The sequence below is a fragment of the Phoenix dactylifera genome, chromosome 7 (genome assembly GCF_009389715.1).
Source record: "Phoenix dactylifera cultivar Barhee BC4 chromosome 7, palm_55x_up_171113_PBpolish2nd_filt_p, whole genome shotgun sequence".
In the NCBI taxonomy this organism is placed as follows: Eukaryota; Viridiplantae; Streptophyta; class Magnoliopsida; order Arecales; family Arecaceae; genus Phoenix; species Phoenix dactylifera.
Genome location: NC_052398.1, coordinates 14,462,955 through 14,489,311, shown reverse-complemented (window position 1 = coordinate 14,489,311; position 26,357 = coordinate 14,462,955). Strand labels below are relative to the sequence as shown.

General features: G+C 35.9%; 2 protein-coding genes across 5 annotated transcripts; one reads left to right on the top strand and one right to left on the bottom strand.

Moving 5' to 3' along the window:
- Nucleotides 1–1,840: 1,840 nt before the first annotated feature.
- On the bottom strand, nucleotides 1,841–15,025 carry LOC103710612 (DEAD-box ATP-dependent RNA helicase 42). 4 transcript variants are annotated; one of them, XR_604653.4, is made up of 4 exons: nucleotides 13,812–15,025; nucleotides 3,255–4,524; nucleotides 2,600–3,136; nucleotides 1,841–2,530 (listed from the first exon to the last, which is right to left on the bottom strand). XR_604653.4 is itself a non-coding variant. In XM_008796427.4 (3 exons), the coding sequence occupies exons 1-3, from the start codon at nucleotides 13,887–13,889 to the stop codon at nucleotides 2,652–2,654; spliced, it is 1,833 nt and encodes a 610-aa protein (XP_008794649.2). In that variant the 5' UTR covers nucleotides 13,890–15,025; the 3' UTR covers nucleotides 1,841–2,651. The 4 variants fall into 4 exon arrangements, 1 of the variants encoding a protein (XP_008794649.2); XR_604654.4 differs by having other exon boundaries at nucleotides 1,841–2,507; XR_604655.4 differs by having other exon boundaries at nucleotides 1,841–2,467.
- Nucleotides 15,026–19,238: 4,213 nt separating this feature from the next.
- Nucleotides 19,239–24,156, top strand: LOC103710613 (glycine-rich RNA-binding protein 4, mitochondrial-like). The gene is made up of 5 exons (XM_039128373.1): nucleotides 19,239–19,390; nucleotides 22,550–22,707; nucleotides 22,814–22,882; nucleotides 23,435–23,541; nucleotides 23,664–24,156. The coding sequence occupies exons 2-5, from the start codon at nucleotides 22,572–22,574 to the stop codon at nucleotides 23,823–23,825; spliced, it is 474 nt and encodes a 157-aa protein (XP_038984301.1). The 5' UTR covers nucleotides 19,239–19,390; nucleotides 22,550–22,571; the 3' UTR covers nucleotides 23,826–24,156.
- The last annotated feature ends 2,201 nt before the right edge of the window (nucleotides 24,157–26,357 follow it).

Here is a 26,357-nt window from a genome sequence, read left to right as displayed (position 1 = left end):
ACATTTTAAAATCTTTTTTCCATCTTTTCCTCCTTGTTTTTGCAAATGCATGCATGATTATCAATTGATATGGTCAAATAAGCAGCTCATTTATTGTGGAAAATTGTAAATTATGGCTTTGATTCCTGTAGAGAACTCTTTGGTGGATAATCAAATGAGAGACTGCATATATATTATGTGAATCGACATTTTCGAACTGCGAAACACGATGCGATCGGTGATAAAGAAGATCCATCTTTAGTTCCATTTGTATCCTTTTCATCAAATGGGAGCCATCTAGTTCAGTTTGCAAGCTGACAATTAGTGAATTTGTTTCTTGAGGGCTTATTTTCACATTCTGAATGAGGAACGAAATTTCCTTGGATTGATGATTAAAGATGTTGGTTCACGTTTGAATTGCAGTTGATGAAACGTCTGATGCTGATCTTGCCACTTGCAATTAGGGATGACACACAGTGTGAAAGGATATGATCTACATTTTTAGAACTTGGCTCGGTGCAGTCTTCATAGTTATTAAGACTGGGAGTTTGTGAATAGAATACGCAAAGAAAAAAAAAATTGCAAGGAACCAACGCAAGCGGTTGTTCTGCTACTTTAAAAGATAAGTTGGGGGGAAATCCTGCTACAGTGCCACTTATGCCCACAGTAGAGAAAACATGTTCCGGCACTAATTTTAAAGCTAACTTCTTATTTTATCTATAAGGTTCGTGTGGTTAGGGTACATCAGGAAATCATTTATTTGAAAACATGACTGCAGAGAAAAATAAATTTTATAATGTTTGGTTGGTGAAAAAATTACTTCAAAAAACAGCATCGAAAAGTAGAGTTACTGCTATTGCCAATTGTTTTACCATATTTGGTTAGAAGTAATCTCATGTAGCAATATTACCAAATTTTCAATCATACTCTTGAATAAACAATTCAAATAATGATTTTTTTTATTCAGTCTATTTGTTGGCAATTTATATCCACTTACATGAAGACCGCCAATATGAGCCATTTTGATTATTTAAATATAATGAGTTAACAAATATTTTAAATTAGATATATATATATATTAGAATATATATATTTCTTAGAGTAAATAAATGTTAGTATATTTTTGATATATTAATAGATATATTTATTATAATTACAATAAATATATTTATTAATAAGTAAATATATTAATGATCAATAAATCACATGTTAAATTTATTGATATTTAATAAATATTTATTAATAATTAATATTAATACATTAATTATATTATTATTTATAAATAATATATTTAAATTTTAAATATATTAATTATAGAAAATAACATGTGTAATTAATATATAGTAATGATTAATATATTTAGCATAAAAAATAAATAATTAATATAAATAATTTATATGAATATATAGTTATATATTTTAGATATCTATTACATTAATATAAATAAAGTAAAGAAAATTTAATAATGAATATTATATATATTAAAATTTATTATAATTCATATACAATAAATATACATTAATATTAATAGTTATATGATAAATATTGGCATAATATATTAATATAATAAAATATATTAACATAATTAATATACTAATTATAAAATATAATAATATAATATTAATATAATATAAATAAGAGCATTTTCATCAAGCAATGACAATTTCAAATTATCTCCACTCAAAGACCTAGCATGAGAAAAAAATACTATCTCCCTAATGATATTTATTTTATCTTCTCTCCGTACAATAGATCAGTTATTTTATCATCCATCCCTTTTTTTTCATACCAAATATGGTATTTTGATATGGAAATTATTCCATACCAAATTACCCTCAATAGAACAAACTCTGAAAGATTTAACAAATAACTCCCATGGCATCCACACAACACTTGGAGAGAATTATAAGATGATGACAAGATGGCCAAAATGTAAAATCGTTTCTTAGCGAAAGTGATGTGCCTACCCATCTCCATCAGATGTCTTTTGGGGCTCTGCATAGGGAACCTTTAGAAAGCATAACTTCATGAATGATCACCTGCACTGATGAATGAATGCTTCAGCTAACACAAGTAAATGCCTCCCGTAAGCTACTAAATAACCCAACCTTCCCCGCAAGGCAAATAAAGTCAGCAGACCACCAAATAACAAAGAATGAATGAATGACGATAGCCTCTTTCATTTTCTTATATCTTTTTTGCCCCTCTATTTTACATTTCTAACTATGAAAAGATTTACATGATACAAATCAAAATTGTGTGGTTCTGCAGCAAGACCACTCCCTCCTCCAAATAAGAACTCAGATTCTTGAGATAAATGAAAACTTATAGGGTCTATCACCATCTCGGTTCATTGGTATGGATTTCAGATATTGCATCACATGAAGTTTCTACCTGAAAGGGCTCTTGTAATTGGTATGGACAATGAAATGTTGATATATCCAAGTCCATTTGATGGGGAGCATGCAATGAGTGGTGACAGTTTCACCTGAAGAATCCAGGACAATGTCACTAGCATATGCTGGTAACTGCAAGAAGTCCAAGCTCATACCTGGTAAAACAGGATTAGAGTAAAAAGGCAGCAAGAAAAACAGGCATCTATTCTGCCATGCTGCCATACCTTCAATGCGAATCCAGGGATCAGCATTCGGGCATAAATATGATATGTGGTATCAGAAAGGAATGACATATGGCAAAGCAATAGCATCCGCTGACTCGATCCGTAATGCTTGGGCCCACACCTGGGGTGTTTCATCAACCTCAAACTTCATCTTATGCTTTGGCCGGACATGATTACTGCTGAAAAGCCACTCTTGATCATCAGACTCAGGCCATTCTTCCATTTTGGGAACAGAATATATCTGGCTTAGATACTTGGCATCAGGGTGAGGAGGTTTCAAGAAAGCTTTGGCCTTCTCACTAGTTCCAATAGGAACTAGACTCCAGTCAGCTGAAGGTGTCTTGGCTTCTACAATATCATTTATCTTCTGATCCTTAATTTCTAGGACTCTTTCTGCCATGGCGTTATTTATGACTCCGGGATTAATGGAAGAACATGATGTAGCAACAGGAGATAACCCCACTGTTCTGCCATTCTCCATAGGGAGGTGGGAGGAAGGTACTGCTCTTGAAAACTTGTTAGGCCGCACATCAATCTCTGTGGGCACATGGCAAATACAGTGATGTAAAACTGAACAAAAACAATAGGAAGTTTACAAAATTCCAAATGGTGTCCTACAGGAAAATTATAAGAGAAACTAGTAAATCAAACTCACCATGCAAAAAACCATTCATCTCAAAGTCTTTCCTCTTCTTGGTATTAACATCAGTGCCAGATCTCTTGTCATTGTCTTTTTGAGGGGCTAAGGGCTTCATATTTAGACTATCTATCTGACTCTTTTTTCCACTGTCTCTTCGTTTCTGTTGTTCTTTATGTTTGTGCTCACCTTTCTCTCTTATTTTTTCCTTCTTCTTTTCCTTCTCATGGTGTCTATCTTGATCCTTTCCTTTGTTCTTCTCATCCCGATTCTGGTCCTTGTGTTTTTCTCCCTTTTCATCATATACTCCCCTCTCTTTGATCTTCTCCTTCCCTTCAATCTTTTTATCTGCATCCTTTGCCACTGATTTTCCAATCCCATCATTTCTTCTTTGCTCTGCAATAATGTGGTTAGGAATGATTTCATTACCTTTTCTTCCTTCCTTCTCCATTGCAGTTGCAAGGCCCACGCCATCAATTTTTCTTTGAATGGAACCAGATAAACCAGAGAGACTATCTGCTGATCGGCCCATCCCATCATGTGGCCTTTGCACTGTAACACTGGATTTTGAGAAGATTTTGTTACTTGTGCCTCTTTCCTTCTCTGATGCAGTTGCAATGCATGGGCCCTCATATCTTCTTTGAATAGAATTTGCAGAATTTTCTGCTGGTCGGACCATCCCAGTGTTTCCTCTTTGCCCTGAACTAATGCTGTTTGCAACCACTTCATTACTCGCACTTCTTTCCTTCTGCATTGCAGTTCTGGAGCCAATACCCTCAATTCTTCTCTGAAGTGGACTAGGAAAGTTATTCTGTGGATGGCCCATCCCATCATTTCTCCTCTGCATTGTACCAACAGGATTTGAAACCATTTCATTACCTGCAACTCTTTTCTTCTCCACCACAGTGACAGTATTCGATTTTTCGTTGGTTCTTTGAATTGAACTGGTGAAGTTTTCAACCATTCTGCTTGCAGCCCCCTTTTCTTCATCCTTGATCCTCCTGGCCAACTCCCCTGTAAATTTAAAATTCTCGCCTTCCTCAGCCTTCGGGTTGCATTCCCCAAATCTGTCTGCATGGTGACCCTCGGTCTGTTCTTCAGTTCCTCTATTCTCTGATAGCCTGCTTTTGTCCTTATCTTTATCCTTTTTCTTGTCTTTGTGCTTTTCTTTTCGATCTTTCTTTTCTCTGTGTTTATCTTTACTTCTGTCTTTGTCCTTTTTCTCTTTACCTTCTCTATTTTCTTTGTCCCTCTTCTCTTTTTTATGCTTTTTCTCTTTGTTCTTCTCCTGAAAATTGTTTTTCAGTCTAGGTTAGCTACAAATTTGACCACAGCCAAAAGTAAATCACCTCTCAAAAAATTCAATCACTCGATATTATGGCAACACGTTGAAGGATAAACATGTTTAGAAGATTAAAACCACAAGGCCACAGCATAAAAATACCACTGTCAATGTCCCTCTAATATTTCAAATATAAAGATTACAAGATGTATAATATTTCAAGGACTACATGAACCAACGACAGGACAGTGTGCCCAAAAATGGGTCAGAGAAGATACTACACATGACTTACTCAAAGAGGAATATGCAACAGACAATATGCAAAGAATCCACCTAAGGAAACAAAATAAAAACACTCCTTTTTAGAACAATATATTGAAAGAAGAATGAATGAATGCAGAGCTTTCTATTGTACTTTGTTGTATGAGATGATTAAGAGGCAAAGTAGAGGACTCTCATCTCCCTTCCTAAACAAGAACTCAAATCTCACCTTCTCCTTAATTTGATGGAGTAGCACTACCAGGATGATGGAAGTCTCGATGATCAAATTAGTGAGAACACATCAGCAGAGAAGGAGAACTATGTTAAGAAAAGGAGTTTTGTTCAATCAATAACTACCATTCACAATGAAGCATGATTGAAGTATCATGTGACCTTAGTCCATGCCATAAAGCCACATTTTGTGTTAGCAAGTGTGTGCATGTTCAGCAGTACATACTCATACGTCATCTTCATTGGTCTATGCCCATCAAAATTGGCCATGGCTCCATGCTAGTACGTTCTAACCAGCACAGACTCAATTCTATTATTATGAGTCTCAGGACATGGTCAGCATGGCACAACAGTTGATTTTTTTATATATATTTTATATTGACTAAGGAAACGTTGAAAGAAAAGTATAAAATTACAGAGTGGAAAAATGAGAACAAAGCAAAGAAAGTCAACAGGCAATCAAAATATTACAGGTGCTTGTTCATTTTGAAATATTATTAGCAACGACATGATAAGAGTATATCAACATAATATAGTGATTACACAAGATTTCTATGCCAACAAGAAGAAAGTTCTTTTACATTGACAAAAAATTATGTTTTGCATCTTGCTTGACTTAGAACAGAACCTCCATGAAGCATGCAAGTATATACATTATGCCATTCACATTCTCAAAGACAATCAGATTTGGATTGAGGGAGACAAGGGCATGGTTATTTCTTGGATTGACAATCCTAAGTCATATATTAGTCTTCCCTTGAATAATAAAGTCTACCGATGTCCAGACTCGGCATAAAAGCCTATGATGTCTTCCAAGAAGGTAACAAGCCAGCAGAGTGGCCGGTTGGGGTAGGGAATACCTTAACCAATTGGCGAACCTAGACTTGCAATTACCATCTCAGTTGTTGGATCAGGTGCTAGCTAATGCTATGGGCCATTTTATTATATACAGGATAGCTTTAAATTTGTTTTTCAGGGACCTGGACGCTTTTGTCCCCCTGTCCTCCCCCTCGGAAAAAAATTATTGTTAATCATTATCACTATTAAAAATAAATAAATAGAAAAGGTTTCTACAAAATACCAAGAAGTCTTCACCTAAAAGAGAGTTTATCAAAGCACCAACAACGCAGTGAACACATCTTTGAATGTATACATAGATAGCAATATGCTAATTTCATAAAAAACACATTTATATATTTATGTCTGTATGGTGGTACCAGGTCTTGGAAGAATAACAAAGAATCACATATTTGCACAAGTTGTTTGATCAAACTTATGAGTTATGCTGTGAAAGTAAGGGAGAGTCGACCATGGAAGCAAAACAGACTGCAGGGCCCTGGGACTTATGAATTTTATATTGGTACAGATATTAAAATAAGTAAATAGGAACTCAAGAAACCAATTTAGCTTCATGCTATAAAAGTCAATCATGGATGAAATCTCTTTGCTATGTGTATATGCGCTTATCTTTTGTGATTGTTTACCTGCAAGAATGAGAAAAAAATAGAAATTTTTAGACTGTCAAAGACAAATATGGAAGAACAAGACAAGTTTATGAACAACTCATGTATAGAAGTTCCAGTTTTAACACACCTCTACCAGAGCTCACTAGCAATCAAATAATTAAGGAAAGATCCCTTACTGTAGGTTGTTTGCAGAAGATGTTGTTTATTGATGAACATGGGAATGTTGTAGTCAATTATATGAATCAATTATATGGATTAAGCAAGTTGTAGAATTTTGATGTTTAAAAGCTTGATGAACCAAAACTTCAACTATAAACTGAACTTTTATGAGATAAAGGAAAGAATTAAAGAACAAAATCATAAGGTAGCGGCAAAGATCTTCCTTGAAAAATTGCATTAGCTACCTATCCAAGGGTAAATGACTGATGGTTGAATATCATTAAGATGTAATCTAAACTACATCATATAGTTAGAAAACAAGCATTATTGTATCAATAAGAAACATGGAGCCACAGCATAAGATCAGTATAGCAAAGATAAGGATGCCAACTTGGACATGGAGTAGAATTATGAAAGGTAGCATTGCAAATGAGAGCATTAGAGGAAAGTCTCGAGTGAGAGTCACACCAAAGAAGATAAAATAGGGGAAAACCATCTGACTTTATAAGAACATGTGGCATAAACTACAGATAGCCCTAGCCAATTTTTATTTCGAATACAAGTTTAAGGTTCATAAAAGTCCGACCAAAAGCAACTTGGATGAAAGTAGTATGAGATTTATTACCAGATTAAAAATGCATAAGTTAGAAACATTTAAGAGATGGAATTATGAAACAACCTCCGCATAGTTTGTGCTAGGAAAAACATGATACCGATATATGCATGAACACAGCCTTGAGTGAATATACCAAGTAAAGGAAGTGTTATAAATTAGGATAAAGAGAAAATATAGATGCAACATTAATACGATAATTTTTAAAAAAGAAAATTCAATATCAACTATTTCTAGAGATAAGACACCAAGAAGATAAAAGATCTCAACTAGAATCAGAAATCTGTTGATCGTTTTCTTTAAGCACTTGCAATTTGAGACAGGTATAAGAGGGCTTTCAACGAACATGTATCAGGGTTTTGGATAAAGCCTTCACAAGGATTTTAAAAGAAGAAAATGACAGAGGACTGCATATTTAGGTTTTACTGGAGCATAGGAGCTATGCAATTATCGAATGGATATTTCAAAGATAAAGATGAATACCCGATGATTTTAGATAGCAAATGAACTTGTCATAACAGGATTCCAACTGCGGACAAGAACAAGGTGACAATACAAATCTGAGCATGCATCACAGACTAGTGGTTATAAATGGAAATGGCAGAGCAAGAAGAGAAGGGATGGGACAAAAAGAAGAATGGATTCAATTTTTTTCAGTTTTTAATAAAATAGATTGTAGAAACTAAAATTTTTTGCATCAAAATATGATGTGACAGCAGATTAAGGCGATAAAAACTAAAATAGTTCATTACTCCTCAGAAGAGGGAAAAGTAAGTGATGTTGTTCAAAATTCTAAGATTAAGATATACATGGACTAATATTTACTGATACAATTATAGGAGAAGAAACCTAATCAGCGACCACTTATCTTAAAGGAAAAAAAAAAGGACAGAACAACCAAACAATGCAAAATCTGGTAGAGTACAATGATAAGGGCCATTAGAGGCCTTGTCCAAAAAGAATTATCTTTATTATGCATCCCACTTTTAACTTAAGAAAAAAAATCCATATAAAATTAGAACTATATAGCTGACATTTTTTTTTTGCTAGAAATATAGCCGACATACTTAAAAAACAAAAAAATGACAAAAAATGATAGCAAAATCAAGATAAAACTTAAAAATATAATATTCATGGCCAGTTTTGAAAACTGCCAAAACTGGACCGAAACTGGTCAATTTTGGCTGAAATTGACTAAAACCACCAAAAAAACTATGGGTCAATTTGGTTCGCTATTAGCTGAAATGGAACAATGTCGAGAAACTAATAGATTTCTGTTGAAAATTAAAACCTTGACCTATAAAGGATACCGGCATAACTATGCAAGATAGATGGGAGAACTATGTGGTATAAAACCAATACAAATGAATATTATAATATTAGATACATGGCTTGTAAAGGATGAGGGATTCTTGTTTTAATAGTTACTAAAAATTTTAAATAACGATGATGAATGTATTTCCGGAGAGTTGAATAATGTTTTACTGCATTAAAGATATTTCCAAAGATACTTAAAATAAGGATTCCTTCTAGGCTCCATGTTTTACGGAATCCACATTAGGAAATTCGGAATCTTTGGATTGATTGATATCATCATGAAGTTATGCAACAATCCAGAACCTCACCTAAAAAAGCTAGCTGAAAAGTATTATTTAGGTTCCTTAACCCTATATAAGTACCAAAGATCTACCCAATGCCTAGTCGATTTGGGATTAAACACACACCAGCATGGGTCCTCGCATACTCCTTTTCTTTAAGCTCTAGCGTCCTCACCAGGTTGAGAGTCCAAATCCATTCAAATCCAATTATAAATATCATAAATCCACTCACAAACACTACGATAATGGTCTGTGCTACAATGTACCTTAGTCTATATGGGCTATGGACTGGGTCCACTCCGATATTATTTATAACAACCCAGAACCTCACCCACAAAGGCTATCCAAAAAGTATTACTTGGACTACGTAGCTCTATATAAGTATCCAAGATCTATTTAATGCATAGCCAATGTGGGACTAAAACACACACCCACATAGGTCCTCACAAGTTACACAAGAAATCTTCAAAAATGTAGAGGAAGAGGGAGGTCGGCACCCTGCTTCACTAGAACATGTTAATTTCAACCAAACAAAATACATTTCCCAACAATAAATCATACATCCCTAGCAAGAAAGGAGATGATGTATCGGCAGGGCTTTAGACTCAACGAAACACAAGTCTGAAAGTCTCCGAAAGATGAATAATTTAATTAACTAGCATATTTAATCAGGTCTTGGAAACAACATTTCTTTGAATGACTCAAGGAAATGTATTTTGACGTTAATTTCTAAGAAACAAAGGGATGCACATAATTGCATCCTTAGTATGGTTATGTAACAAGATAGAAGATCACAAGAATGTTTTCCTGCATAAATAAAAGAATTGGAGAAGAGGGGGATGGAGAAATATAAGATTGATGTACATCAACTTTAAGAAAGCAAATAACAAAGAGCCGTTATGAATGGTGACTTTGCAGTGCATAGCAAACAAATATTAACAAAAATCAAGAAGACCTATATCGGGATGTTATATTGATTATAGTGAATTTAGCATGTTTCTTAATAAAGAAGACCTATATCAGGATTTGGCTTTAGGCTATTAAAAAATATAAACTTGTTCTATTAGGAAGTGATTGTGCATTTATTGAATTTGAAATTTGCCATTTGTATATGTTATTTGTAAATGATCTAACATAAATTTACCAAACAAAAGGTCGTGAAGATCAAGTAGAAACGCAAACGATTTTATGAAATATGAAGATACAATGATTCAGAACATAAAAAGTACAGTTAGCTCTATTGCCTATTTGCTGATTGAAGCATTTTTTAAGTAAGTTCGAAAAACTTGTAAAAATGTACCATATTTATCCCAGCTTAATTAATAGAAAAGGTCAATTCACAAAAAAGGATAGAATTAAATTAAAATGTCAATAAATATCCATCTTAATTCTCAACATACATAGATTGATTAATGATAAGAATCAGCATGGTAAAGTAAAGCTAAATCGACATGTAGGAGTTCGTCACATATTAAATCTTAGAAGAAGTGACTTTTGAGGGCAACAAGTGTCCAATAGAAAGATAAAATGTCAAGAATTGTGTCTCATAAGATACGAGATTGTATAACAAAATAAATTGTAGAGTAAGAATATATGGCGATTCATCCCAGCTTAATCATAGAAAAATGCAGACATAACAAAAACTAAAGAAAAGGATAGGAATAAATTAAAATGGGGATAAATCCATCATAACCCTTGGTAATATAGAGATCAATTTACCAAAAAACAGCAAGAAGATCAGGCAGGAAAATGAATACACTGAAGAGAGACTACGATTTCATAACATAATAAAACTTGACATAAAATTTTCCTTGAGAGTAACAAGGGTCGTGTAAAGCCTAAATGAGGTTATAGGCTAAAGTTTGCGCCAAAGAGATAAAAAATAGAACATACATGTTCTTAGATAAAAGATTAGGGTTTGGATGTCATAGTTACAGTTATTGTGTTTCCTGTTTTATTCTAGAAGAGAAATAATACCACAAAATAACACCCAAAAAATGAAAAATTGAAATGGAAGAAGCTGATAAAATTCCAAGATCCATTAATGATAAGCAGAACGTAACTTTAAAGAGTTGAGAATATAGAATTAAGGACCAAAAGTATATCAAGTATCAAAAATGGTTGAAGGAATCCAACAGAACATTATATTCAAGAGATTCATGGACCTTTGAGGATAGACTTTTTACTTAAACATGCATTCATCAATATTTAGTTTAATATAAGTGTTGATGTAGAATGCCATCTCTTCTGTCACAGCTTTATAAAATTGAGCATCAGAACACAATTATGGGATCACCACTTTGGATTCCTAAGCATCAGCTTGGGTCATTGAGTGTTAGAGATTATAATTATTTTAAAAAAAAAAAAAAACTCGGAACCCGGCATGTTTTGACACAAAGGGCAGCCCAGTGCACGAAGCTCTCGCCACTACAAGGTCTGGTGAGGGTCAAATGTACGCAACCATACCTCTGCATGCGGAGAGGCTATTTCTGTGTTTCAAACCCGTGACACATAAATCACGATAGAGCAACCTCACCGTTGCACCAAAGCCACCCCATTTTGACATCAAATGGCAAATAAATAAACAAGTTCATTTCTTGCCAAAAGCAAATGCCTCGAACTATACTTATCCTATGTTACAAATGATTTGCCCACTCTCATTCATTCATAATTCTCTATCTAACAAAATTTTCAATACAAAGTTTAATTTAAACTAGCATGGGTGTAGGATCCACTTGTTAGTTGCCTTTTTTTCGTTCAAACTGATGAACGCTTGGACAACTAATTACCCTAAACATTTTTAGAGACCATACACACAGGATAATCATAGTCACCCACACCAATCAAACAACCTTTTTCTTATCAAACATGGTCAGCTATATAGTTGGAATTTAAGTTGAGGAGACTCCACGGAAGAATTGAGTAGATCCTACAACCAGCTGTCAACAATATGCTAATGCCTTAGAAAATGGTCAAATTCCTGGCAGAGGCAAATTTAGGCAAAAGAGAGACCAATGAAAGCTATAAAGTTAGTTGGCATGCAGGGGGGCTACAATATGATCACAATTTAAGTTGTCCAAAATTCTCATAATCTTGGAAGACTCTAGATTAAGGGGGAAGATTAGAACTTACAATACAGGAAGCTGTGTTCATTCCTAAGGAACAAATGAAATGAAGAGGCAAATGAAACACAGTCCCATTTTTGTGAAAAGAAAGAACTCCAATGTGCATCTCTAAAATCACAGATGCAGAACTTCTGTTTGTAAAAATAAAGAGGGAGTTGGAGAATGCACAAGCAAAACACAATCCTAAGCCCATGCTCTTGTGAGGGAGTTGTATCAGTGAATGTTCAAAATCAAGAAGAAGAAGGCTTCTATTACATTATACTGATTTCCAAAGGAAAAAAAAGGGAATGAAAACAAGGATCTAGTCAAAGGGACTTGAACAATACCATGATATGCAAGCCACAAATAGTTCAAGGACACCATCCATCAAATTGAAAGGAAATTGATACTGCAAAATAACAATGATGATTCATTATCAGCTTGTAGCAAAGAAGTGGCACAAGACTTCATAGCAGAAACTGGAGTCAGATTCCGAAAGCGGTGTTTGTTACTATGAGCTCGTTTAGTTCGCGGAAAAAGGAGGAGGAAAAGTATGGTCAATGGAAAAGTAAAGAGATGCCTCTTGTTTGGTTGGAGTTTTTAAAGGAGAGAGACAGAAAAGTTGTTCCCGTGAAAATATGATTCCGACGTTTCGTGAAAATATGATTCCGACGTTTCATGAAAAAGTCTTTCCCATGAGAAACATAAAAAAGTTACTTTTCCATGAGCCAAGAATCGAAACATTTTTATTTTTTTCCAAAAAGTCCCTTCAGCTATCCTTATTTGATCCAAAGCATTAAATACCTAATTTTTATTAAGGGTGTAATAGGAATTACACATAACTTTTCTAGGAAAGTGGACGGTCAACCAAACATAAGCACTCTGAAAATCTGTCACTTTTTCATGCGCAACCAAACATGCCAAAAGTACTTTTTCAGGCATCCTCTTCTTAGAAATCCGCTTTTCAGGAGTCATATTCCTATGAAAAAAATGCTTCCCGCGAACCAAACGAGCCCTATGTATCCATGGTTAATGCAATGACTATGTTGTTACACATTTTCATCCAACTAAAAAATCATTTCAACATAAGAAGCAGACTCAAAATAAAATTCATTAGATCTTCATTGCAATGATAATATTCATATGTCAATTGTTTAGTTAGTACAATAAAAGTCTAGATGATCATCCCTGTTTTCCACAAAACTGAAAGATGCAGTTCCATACCAGAATAATTCATCACATATACGGGTTGCAAATGAGAGTCAGCAGATTTCTATATAAAACAAGGACTAGTAAACCAGCTTAGTAAATTCTTCACTCTGTCATTTCACTGATAATAGAAATTTCTTTGACATATCAGAAAATATGTTCCCGTCCTGATAATCATATGGATAAGCAAAATTTCAATTGCATACTGTATCAATCCTCAAGAATTCCTTAAGACACATGTTACGTCATGTTGTCTGTACACCAAAATCTCACAACAGAAACTGCATGAATACACTCAGCAACAATAACAAGCAAGTTTGATGGATATCAGTTCTTGCAATAAGTTTATCTGTATAGTTTTGGCTGGAATATCACGCTATCCATGCTCATATTTGTAGTATCTTTCTATGTATAGGGCAAATCTTATAATCATGAACCTCTTTAAATCAGAACCAATAAAGTCATAAAGATTAAGATCAACAAATATAAACATAAGATCTTGCCCGCATCAAATACTGACTTCCTAAACATACAGTCGAAATTCATGAAGGCAAAGATTTACGGGATAGACAATCAAGCGAACAGTCAATTGGATGACGCTAATAAAATGGGGCATTTAGTGGAATTCAAAGCAAGCGCATAGAAGATGCACCTTGGCTAGTAAATCTACGTTGTCACTCCTTGGCTTCTTTTCATATCCTGGTGGTGGAAACGGGAAGCAGCGAGACATTGCACGGGGACCCTGAATCAGCTACAAGACTTAGTTTCCAGTGCAGCTGTTCCAGTAAGGGAACCGACCGCTGGCCATGCTCCTGTCCATGCACCATGTCCCCAAACTCATTTCCAGCTTCAAAACCTCGCCATTGCCCTCATCACAACCCGTCACCACAAAGAGACAAATGACAGCCCAAGGAACCTCCAAATGGAGAGAAATCAAACTATAAACAAACTTACTAAACCAGTAAAGCAAAATGACCTCCTACTGTCTTTAAACCACACATTCCGAATCCAAGGGGAGTGTCAAAAAACCTAAGCGGTCGTCATGGCACCACCCCTAGCAAATTCCAAGATCCCGTTTGCAAGAATAGTATCACCAGCCAACCAAGACACCAATACACATGCAGGAAGACAATCGCTTGAAGCAACTATACCGAAATTGGAACAGCACCGAGATAATCTTTAAAGTGCAGTCCACTTCCATGTCCTAAACCATGAAGAGTTCCAAGTTTCGGGAGCAAAAACTAGAGATAATAAAAGAGCCTTCTTTTTTCAACAGGAAAGAGAGACCCGACAAGCAGAACTGAAACCGCGGCAAGAACAAAGATCCAAAGGACCAGAATCCATAATCCGATCTGCAGAACACTCCAGAAGCCCCAATAGACTGGTCCGCCGATCCCAAAGTCGAAGCTTTCCAATCCAAAAGGCCGAACCCCAAGGAACCCGACGCCGAGGGCGACCGGGACAAAGGAGAGGAACCCTAATCGTAAAAAGATTGGGAAAAGGGGACTTTTTGGGGTTCCCCGGGACGGGGCGGATAGGGGAAAAGGGGAAGGAAGAATGGGACGGATAAGATCGAGATTTCGAGGAGAAGATCCAAAGCTTCGAATTCTAGCAAAAGTAAAAGCTTTGGAAGAAAGATTTGAGGGCAAACAAGGGGCGAGGGCAGGAAAAGGGCGAAAAAGAAATCGAAGCTTTCCTCTATTTCTCGAACTCTCTGTAATAATCTCGATAGAAATCAACTTCTACTCCGAGGTAGGACTTGTTATTCTTCGTAGGTTATGCGCAGGAGCGGACGGAAGGGAAGCCGCGGCCGCTTTTCTTCCCTCTCGCTGTGATCAAAAACCCCAGGGGGAGGAGAAGGGTGAGGATCAGTTGTGGGAGGGTTATTTATAGAAGGCCATGGTTAAAGAATTATTTTAATATAATACGGTGTCATTCGTTCCAAGATATAGTTTTTTTAACGTAATGTGTTTCTGGAGGCGGCGAAGCCGGTAATTCCTGCTAGAATGGGAAGGGTGACTTTTTTTTTTCCCTTCTTTTTCTTCTTTTATTTTATGTTAAAACTGTGATCATGGAGAGACAAGAATGGCCTACAAGCCTTTAGTTATCAGGATCAATCGATACTAAGCCAAGAAAAAAAAAGTTAGTGTTTTATAATTAATACTATGTTTAGAATAATGATAATACCTTTGTATTAATAAGAAAATTTAAACATGGTTTTTTTTAGAAATTCAAGTATGTGTTTGATAGAATATAGTGAAATCCTCGTTCAACATAAAATTCTATACCGTATACCGTATACTCTATGCCATAAACCGTATACCCTATATCATATACCCTATACTATGTATCCTATACTATATACCATATGTCGTATACCGTATACCCTAAACTATATACCATATACTATATACCCTATATCGTATACTCTATATTGTATACCCTATATCGTATATGCATACCCTATACCATATACTGTATACCCTACACCGTACACTCTAAATCCTATAGCCTATACCATATACCCCATGTTGTATACCATATCCCGTATACCCTATGTGTATACCATATACCTTGTACCGTATGCCATATATCCTATACCGTATGTCGTATATCATATACCATATATTGTATACTGTATATCCTATATCGCATACCGTATACCCTATACCGCATATCCTATACCCTGTTCCCTATACCACATACCCTATATCGTATGCCCTATATCGCATACTCTATACTGTATATCCTATACCATATATCCTATACTATATGTCCTATACTATGTACCGTGTACGTTATATTGTATACCATATATCCTATACCGTATACTATATACCTTATGTTGTACACCCTATACCGTATACCGTAAATCCTATATTGTATACCGTATATCCTATACTATGTACCATATATCCTATACCATATATCCTAAATTTTATAGCGTATACCGTATACCGTACACTGTATTATCCTATACCCTATATCCTATACCGTATATCATAAATGTACGGTATACAATACCCAGTTCATTGGATCGCTTTCTGATGTTTGTTGCTTGGAATTTTTATGATGCCCTTTCTATCGCTTAATGCCATTTGATTACTCCTGAATTCCAAACACAAAAGCACGGGGTTATGCTTCATACAAGGGTAAAGAAAGAGAGATCATAAGAAAAACATCAACAAATTTGTAGGTGATTCAAATCTGATAAAAACTTTGTGCGCTCTAAATCCAATCATTCAGATGCTCAAGAGGCCTTGAAAAAGGGTTGCATATATAAATTCTAGTTAGCAAACAAACTTTTCCCCAATTATTTTGAAGTGATGCATATCATTTTCGTATTTCTTGGAATTTAGAGATCGTCTCTATTGTTATTTGCCATTTGATAGAGCATTAGACAAGCCCAAAAAATCCAACCATTAAAGAAGTAATATTACTAACTAGTTCATTTTTTTCAGTCCTATAGTGGAAGTATAGATGCAAATAGTTTTGTATTTGTTATTTTATCAACTAGTAGAACCTAGACTACTTGTGATTTTCTTGTCCAATGGCCGCATGCATGTGCTTATTGGACCAAAGTTCCAACATCTAATTTTATATATTCTTGAGTAATCTTAGGCTTTAATGGGTATCAAAACTACTGGAGGTTCTTCATTAGGTTGTCTGTCTTAGCTAGCTGCTGGTGGCCATAATAACCAACCTTAAACTACAAGCTTCCAACTTTGATTAGAGCATTGGTGGGTTTGTCCAAAATCCAGTGTTTGTATAGGGACACACTTTTGAGTTTCTCCACAGAGTATGAAGCTCTTATACTAGGCTTTTCTTTCACTGCCTTCTCTTCTTCCCACTACTATTTTATTCACTATATTGTTTTCATCCTTTCCACTATTTCCAATTTTTTAGTTTTGGATAGTTGAAGGTGTCATCACTCATCAGGCCATCTGTTCCTATGTGCTTATATTGTATTTATAGGCATCCAAACAGAGTTAGAGATCCATTGTACCTTATGCTTGTGCATATCAAAACCCTATATAAAAGGGATAATATTACTATTAGAGCAATGGCTAGTACACAAATACATCTTAAGTATTTTTATGAATAATAAATTTAACATTGTTAACTAATTAATTGACTCCAAAAGCTTAAGCTAATAAGGAATGACTCAATAATATGTATCGGGCTTAAACCCCCCCCCCCCCCCCTAATGTGAGTCCCAAACCACAAACATAGAAGGATAATTGAATCAAGATAGAGACAAGTCAAATAAGAATCATGGTAATGTAAGAACAGTTACCATATCAATTAAATAATTGATCCAAAAGCTTAAACTAATAGAAAAATAGGTCAACAACATACATTAGGCTCATCAATTATCATTATATTCTTAAAGCATATAATATTAGGTCTGTTAATAGGCTAAGCTGCTCGGGCTCGAGCTCGGCTTGTTAGTCAAACGAGCTTGAGCCCAAAATGAGGCCCGTTAAAATTCGAGCCCGAACAGCTTACGAGCCCAAATGAAGCTCGTGACTTAATACGACCGAAGGAGTTCGGGATCCGACGGTCGAGATCACTTGGAAACCTGCATCCAACGATTCCAACCCAAGGCCAAGGCCCTTCTCTCCGACCCCTCCTCTCCAACCATCCTCCTCCCCCAACTTGCTGCGGGGCTGCCCACAGCATCTCCACCGCCGCTGCTGCCTTGCTGGCCAAGTTCGGAATTGAAGGGAGAAACGACCACGGCGGCGATCCGCTTGCAAGTGTGCTGGATGTGGGCAAGGAGGATGGTGAGGTCGTCGCCCATGTCAGCCCCTCCCTTCTCGGCGTACTCCAAGAGGGTTCGGTGGTCCCCACCGCCCGACGGACCGATCTCCGGTTTGGCCCTTAGGGAGGAGACGATGACCCATTTCCACCGCCACCGCTGCCCTGCCGGCCGAGCGCGGAATCGAAGGGAGAAGTGACCATGCCGGCGATCCACTTGCAGGCGTGATGGATGTGGGCAAGGAGGACGGCGAGGTCGTCGCCCACATTAGCCCCTCCTTCCCAGCGTACTCCAAGAGGGTCCGGTGGCCCCCGCCGCCCTAATGGACCGATCTCTAGTTTGGCCCTTAGGGAGGAGATGATGACTCATCTCCATCGCCGCCGCTGCCTTGCCGGCCAAGCTCGGAATTGAAGGGAGAAGCGACCACGGCGGCGATCCGCTTGCAGGCACGCTGGATGTGGGCAAGGAGGATGGCGAGGTCGTCGCCCACGTCAACCCCTCCCTTCCCAGCATACTCCAAGAGGGTCCGGTGGCCCCTGCCGCCTGATGGACCTATCTTCGGTTTGGCCCTTAAGGAGGAGAGGTGCCCGAGCTCAAGCTCGGGCTTGAGCTCGTAATTGAAACAAGCTTTATAAGCTCAAGGCCGAGCATTTGCTTTGCCAAACAAGCCCGAGCTCGAGCCCAATACAGAGCTCGGTACCGAGCCCGAGCCTCGCAGGCTCAGGCTTAGCTCGGCAAGTTAACAAGCCTATAATATATATATATATATATATATATATATATATATATATATATATATATATATATATATATATATATATATATATATATATATATATATATTATCACTTATCTCTTCAAGGTAAAACGAAATTAGCTTTATTAAAGCTTTTTGGTTGCTACATAGGCTAAAATGAGTGATTATCTATTATTAACTATGGCATGGGCTATCCGAAAAAAGTATTGGAGTGAGAATATATTTGATGCTCATTATTTTTCTGTTGCAACTTGATTTTTCTATGATTTGAAGTATGGCCCTATGATATAGTTATCGATAGATAACGAGGTTACTTCATGCAAACCATATTCTTAAAATTTTATTTGATTTAATTTATGTACATGTAAAAGTTGTTTTGCTTGAATTCTTTATTTCTCTAACCGGCCATGGCCTATATGAAGCCTTGGTCACAACCATTGCGGGCATCATTCCTTCCACCGATGGGACCAATCACTGCCGTCCATCACCTGTCCTTCTCTTTGATCATGAGATAATGTAAAGGAGAGGAGTGACGATTCACGAAAGGCGAGAGCCTGACCCACCATAGCCGATGCTATATAAAGGCGCAAGATATTTTATCGCTGCGTCACCGAGAGGTTAAACCCTAACTCGCCGCCCCCCTCTTCTTCTAAAACCCCCTATCCCTCCTCCCATCTCCCTCCCTTTCGTTCCCCGAGCGACTTTTCTGAAGGTAAGATCCTCAGTTCTTGAGGAAATTCCCGTTCTTTTCTTGCTCTGTATCTCCGGTAATCAAAGATCAAATCGATTTCTTTTCTATCTATGAGTTTCATATTACTCTGCTGTTTTTCTGACCAAATTTTTGGTCCATCTCCGTTTATGTTTTAATGCTTTTGCTTAAAGATTAGCCTCGAGCAATTGACTCGTAGATGTAGAAAAAGAGGGGTTTGATTTGATATCTTCCATTGTTTCGATGTATTACGTGCTTTAAGAGTATAAAGGATTATAGAAGTTATAACATGAACACACTTATTTCTTTTATATTAAGAGCACACTAATGGTGTGACTACCACCTGTTTCTTTGACTCTTATGGCTTACTGATCTTTGAGTAGTATTTTGATCTTTGAGAGAGAGGCTACCGGCTATTTTTTTTGATTTATATGGCTTGCTGTTTTTTTTTGTGGTTTTGATCTTTTTGTAACTATAAGCTTGAAAGCTGGTATGGGTAAAAATGCTTTCTACTTTCTACTACTGGTTTCATTAACTTAAGGTAAGTGTACTTCTTGGAGGTTTTGGTGCTGTATGCTGTGTCTCTTAGCCGAAGCTAAATTGTTCTATGCTGTTTTATGCATACAGATGAACCTTGTGCATTGAAAATTCAACTGCTTCTTGTTTATGAGTTTCTGGAGCTGTTGCTTTGGCTGGCTTTACAATAGTGTTAAATATAGGATCTGCGTTTCTTCTTTTTGCTGAAGTTCATTGATTCATGGTAATGGTCTGTGTCAACAACAAATGGGATAGTGCATTTTAACACATGAGGTTACTTTGTAGGTTATAAGAACAACCAGGTTTTAAGAGGAATGATGGTAAAATTTTTGATGTAAGCATAAATATTAGTTAAGAATTGAGAATGAATTTCTACAAAGTGATGAATCAAAATGTTGTCCGTGAGTGAATTTATATGACAAGGAATAAGCTGAAGCCCCATTCCTATGTTTAACTCCAGAAGAAAAAGGGAGGTTCCAAGCTCTGCTGGTTAATCTGTAGGTATCATGGTCTTGCAATATCAAGCAGATTTTAGAAGACAAGCTGCTAATATAAATCTGTGACTGTGAAGCTGATGTGCAATATTAATTATTAGAGGACTACAATATGTCATTTTGGGATTTATAGTTTTGAATGTCGAGGATGATTATAGTGCAATGTTCAAAAAGCAATGGATGCCACGCAATTGTTAACTAAGCTGTATCAAAAGTTAACCAAAAGGATCTGCTACGTCGGCATCATTGATTCAGATTTACATGGGGAAAATGCATTTACTGTAAAAGATCTGAGATTGGCTGGTAATATAACAAGGTTTGTTGCAACGATGCTGAATTTGAAGACAAGCTTTCGTGTATTGGAAGTATATTGTGACATATCTGAGTGTATGTTTCTAATTTTGTAAAATAGGTTTCTTGAGTATTGGAGTATCTGACAAGTATCAGTATCCCGATGTGGACACGGCATGTGTTTTGAAGAATCCATGCTTCCTATTTTTTTATGAATAAATATGGGTTATTTAGAGAAAGCCATGTCTATCTATTATATATGCATTTAATTACATGCTTGTGTATGTATGTTTGAAGGAACACACCCACAATACTGGGCTTTTGGCTTGCTTATGCTTGGACCATAGTTGGCTTGACCTGGTCTGAAATGAGAACAGGTTTAGGAAGAATGGGGCTTAAACTAAGCACAATGGGGCTTGGACCACGGCCCCTGGGTTGGCTCAGGCTGATTAATTATTTAATGTGGTGGATCTTTGAGGGAAGCTATCTGTGAAGCTCAAAAGAACAAATGGTTAGATTGGATTCTCTAATCAGTCATGTTACTATCAGATTTAAGACATTTGGGATATTTTTATTATCTTATTTTTTTTAACTGGAGATAGTGAAATTTGGTTATTCCCTTGTGTATCTAATTATCAAATGTTTGTTTGTTTTTCTCTGTCTTGCTACTCTGTATCCTTCATCAATGTTCAAGGAAAACAGGTCAATTATTTTTCCTGCATCCACAGAAAGCATAACTTTCACTGTTATGGTTGTAAATCAAAGCTGAGCAACAACTCAGCTATTGTCATGGATTAACAAGATGGATGCTGGATTTTCATATCTTTACTATTTAAATCCTGAAGGATAAAAAGTTGTAGTTTCAGTTATGTTGCACTAGTAGTTATGTTAGTATGAACTATGAGAAACTTAGATTGTAACTATTTTCCATGTATGGTCTTTATTTCCCAATAATCTTAGATTGGAATTGAACTCAATCTTTGAGTGCAGAAGTTAAAGCGATTTCACGTTGTATCTTGATTTCTTTACCTCGTGATACTGTACACTGAGCTGGCTTTTTATCACGAGATTACTGTTTGCTATTCTAAGTTAAATGCTCAGGTGTTGAGTTTTCGAGTGTTATAAGGCTTTGTCATGTTTATGTAAGAGTGGCAATTGACAATTTTGGTTGTCTATATAGTTTATAATTACTGTTTGCTATTCTAAGTTAAATGCCTCAGGTGTTGAGTTTTCGAGTGTTATAAGGCTTTGTCATGTTTATGTAAGAGTGGCAATTGGCAATTTTGGTTGTCTATATAGTTATAATTTTGAGATCATCTGCACTTTTTCTTTGCCAAAATCCTTAAGGGTTTCACTTTTAAAACCCTGAAGGTTATAGGAAGGATGTCTTAAGGAGCTTTGGATGGTTTAGAAGGACAATGAGGATTAATTTACAACACTTTTACATGGATGGAATCAATTTTAGTTACTGGAGCTGGTTTGATCTTGTGATCCAATGACTGGTTGGGTAGCACTCCTACTAATAGGATGCAGGTTTTCCAGCGCCTCGCGACCCCTCAAAAGCAAACACACTTTTTTTTTTTTTTATGGAAAAAGAGTGAAAGCAGACAGACACAAAGTTACATATAACTAAGTAGAATATCTATCATGGCTCTTGAGCTCTTGGTGCAATTATTCTACTTGGGATTTTGTTATGCACACTTTGTTTTACTTTCTCCTTTTTGTAGCAACAAGATGAAGCAAATGAAATACCTTTTTTTTTCTGATATGCATTTCCAATCATTTCATTGGTATTAATCAGACAAGATTATTTAAGGTTACTCACGTGAGTTTTGAACAGATCCAAACATCTTGGAGGGGAGATGGCATTCTGCAACAAACTTGGTAATCTGGTTAGGCAAGGGGTTCTGAAGAATGGTGTATCAAGCAGATCAGTTCCTATGATGCATTTGCTTAATTCAACCCGCTATATGTCATCCTCAAAGCTTTTTGTTGGCGGTATGAATGGCTTCCATACTATATTAGAAGTTTTGAACTATTTCATGTATGCATCACCTTTTTTGTGTAAAATGTACATTTTAGTTGTTTTTTATGTCACTTTCAGGTCTTTCCTTTGGTACCGACGACCAAACGCTTAAGGAGGCGTTTAACTGCTTTGGAAATGTGACTGAAGGTTAGTGAATAATTTAGAGCTGCACTTTGGAAGTAAAGACCTAGTATAAACACAAGATCACAAGTTAGCAATACGTGGATGATTATAATCTTGTTAATGGATGGAACACCCTGAGTGTAAAACAAAATGGTGATTTCCATGAGTCAAAATTTATGCTACATGCATATGTACGTACATACATTCACATACATAAATAATTTTTGGTTTGTATAAGTTAGGCAAGCAAGGCAACATATGCCATGTAATTTATGGTGCATGTAAGAATTGGTGGGTACCTATAATCAGCCAACTTGTTGATACAAGTATAGCAATTCTTGGATGATTATAATCTTGTTAATAGATGGAAATTCTTGAGTCAGAATTAATGCCACATACATAATGCATGCTTACATGCAGATATCATTTTTGGTTTGTGTAAATTAGGTAAAGCAAAGCATATACCATGTAACTTATGGTGCATGTAAGAAATTGGTGGGGACCTGTAGTCAGCCTACTGTTAGTGCCAAACAGCTCATGCCCTTAATTGTGAATTAACTTTATTATTTGATGCAGCAAGGGTTATCACTGATAGGGATACTGGAAGGTCGAGGGGATTTGGGTTTGTAAATTTTGATAGTGATGAATCTGCCAGTGCTGCTATGTCTAGCATGGATGGCCAGGTTTGTCTGCCTTTTTCTATTTTGTTTTTGAACAACTCAAATTAGTCTGATATGTATGTGAAGATTTCTTATATATCACTTGCCAACTGATGGCTGCTTAATGTTGATCTTGCTATCTTTAGGAACTACATGGACGGAACATTCGTGTAAGCTATGCTAATGATAGACCCACTGGTGGATTTCGTGGTGGTTTTGGTGGTGGATATGGCGGCCGTGGTGGTGGTTTTGGTGGTGGCTCTGCAGGTCAAAATGACTTTGATGGGGATTCTGGCAGGGGTTTTTGAAGCCTTTGTCGATGAAAATCTAAGGTTATGCTGCTTGCTTTGCAAGTCTATGCATTACCATCAGCGTTTGTGGGTTCTCTAATTTAGTTTTGTTTGAGACTGAAGCAAATCATTATACTCAAAAGACCGGCATGCTTTGAAGCACTAGACTCATGGTACTTGAAATAAGGAATGGAAAATTTACTTGATTTGTAACACATTATTTTCAGTTGTAGTGATTTATTTTCATGCAATGACTTTTCACTCAAGGAGTATGATGGAAATGGAGGGAGGATCTGGGAAAATTCAGTTTCATGAGGAAGAATTTTCAAAGGTTCATAAGACATGAAAATTCATGGTTATGGGTATCATTATATATATATGATGAAGCTGAGATTTTGCATAGCTGATTGCATCTGTTTTAATTCTATGATCTAGGACAGCATCAAATTTTAAGTAGGTTCTCTGCTGTCTTTGCTCTCTTTGCTATCCTTGGCAATGGGATAACGCATATAAAGCCAGAGTAGGTCAATGTTTGGAGCTCGCCAGTGGAAACTCTGGTAAGTCTGATGCACAAGGGCTAAACCAACCAGCTGTGCTTTAATGTTTGATTGACCTAATATTTCTATTGGAGGTAATTCTATTGATTTGTGATCTCAATGTCACTGTGATATAATGATTCATGTATCATATTAGATAAATTACAGTCTGTTTTTTTCCGCCAGCATACAAGATTTGATGGATGTCTTACCACACGCATGTATGTATGCATGTATGCATGGATGGATGTCTGCGTGGACGGATTGATGCGTGGATGCAGGTGCGGACACGTGTGTATGTGTATTATGTATGTATGCATGTAGCTATTGCCTGCTGTTTAACTCCGGTATTAAGCTTCGTCTCTCACATTTGCACCATAAGAACAAATATACTTTTGTTTTGAAAGAAATCCTTGAATATTTGTGGATTTTGTAAAAATGATTAAAACTTGAGAACGCTAAGTGTAACAGCATGGATACTTCTTGACTAAAAGTATATGGTTATAATGAATCAGGATTGTCTTAATATTATGATATAACGAGCAGGCACAATCTTCTGACTGCTTGTTAATCTTTTTTCACTTGATTCAGGCATTTATAATATGTTTTTATAATTCTAATTCAGCAACCTTGCATATATTACTCTTGGAATAAGCGGTCTTTAAAATCTCAAATTTGCCTTTGCCAATGATAAGGCGAGAAATGGGATTAGTTTCTGTGATTCTCTGTTATTCTATATTCGGCCCCTCCCGCATCATATGGGTGAAATTTTAGTGTGAACGAATGTTAGTTCTGCTTTATGTCTTGACAAAAGCATAATGTTTGCTTCATTGTATGTGTTATGGTTTTGCATCATAATGACAAATGAATATTAATTATATTTATACATCAATAGTTTGAATAGCAAAATGTCACAAAATTCAATTGAATGTTTAAATGAGTGTAAAAAAGCATTTGCTGTTAGGGTTGGCTATAATAACCTAAAACGAGCACCTGTAGAAGCAAGCAATCATCAAACCTGTGAAATACTTATATCAATCAATGTAACACAACATTTAATATAAGTAGCCAATGTTTAGAAATTAGTTATAATTATTTCCCTTTCTGCTGCTGCTTTTATTTATAGAAACACCAAAACAGAAGAAGCAACCACATCATCGCATTATTGTGAATGATGGGATTTGATGGATCTTGATCACAATGATGAAAAATTTCTTGTAAGAGCATAAATTATTGTATAGCTTTAATCTCGGCATGAATTTTCCATATATATGATTTTCATGATATAGAAAGAAATCTTGGATGCATTAATCTCTATATGGTATTAATCATATAGAAAGAAACATTTTGATGTATTTATCTCTATGTGATATAAAATTGTGTAGCATAGAAATTTTTAATAATTCAATTAAATGTCGGTGGCTTGGATTCTAATACAATCTAGATATGCCAAATTTATTTTGAAAATGACTTTTTTTTGTTAAAGATAAAATAGAAAACACACATATTGAGAATAAAACTTCCACACCCTCTAGTAGAAAGAATAGGATAATAATAAGTAATTTCACCCAAACCTAGGAGAAAAAGAGGTAAAATTGATAAAAATATTGGTAATATGAATTTATAACCTTCCTCATAGAAGATAGTCACTCAACCTACACAGATACCCTATCCTTTATGGATTTAGAGTAATGTTTGAAGTCATTGATAGTGAAATGGACCCACTTCTCAAAAATAACACTTGGATGTTTAATAATTTATCTCATGGATGTAAAAGTATTGAATAATATGATAAATCAATATAATCAATTATTGTTTTTGTTGAAAGAATACTTGAACAATTTGATAAAGTTTTAGCATACAATTTGATTCTAGTGTAAGACGTAAAAAAAGGAGTGATAAAGAGAGTGTCTCATGCCAATGTCATTACAAGTAGTAGGATTTTTGAGATATCAAGCTGATTACACTAGGTTTGATATGTATTACTTAATAGGATAACTTAGTAGATATATTG

Excerpts from the sequence above, each read along its gene's own strand:
- LOC103710612 (XM_008796427.4), bottom strand. The coding sequence starts at position 13,889 with ATGTCTCGCTGCTTCCCGTTTCCACCACCAGGATATGAAAAGAAGCCA. Across the intron at positions 4,525-13,811 it reads ACGTAGATTTACTAGCCAAG|GAGAAGAACAAAGAGAAAAA; the intron begins GTGCATCTTCTA and ends AACAATTTTCAG. Across the intron at positions 3,137-3,254 it reads GATGAATGGTTTTTTGCATG|AGATTGATGTGCGGCCTAAC; the intron begins GTGAGTTTGATT and ends ATGTGCCCACAG.
- LOC103710613 (XM_039128373.1), top strand. The coding sequence starts at position 22,572 with ATGGCATTCTGCAACAAACTTGGTAATCTGGTTAGGCAAGGGGTTCTG. Across the intron at positions 22,708-22,813 it reads CTCAAAGCTTTTTGTTGGCG|GTCTTTCCTTTGGTACCGAC; the intron begins GTATGAATGGCT and ends TGTCACTTTCAG. Across the intron at positions 22,883-23,434 it reads CTTTGGAAATGTGACTGAAG|CAAGGGTTATCACTGATAGG; the intron begins GTTAGTGAATAA and ends TATTTGATGCAG.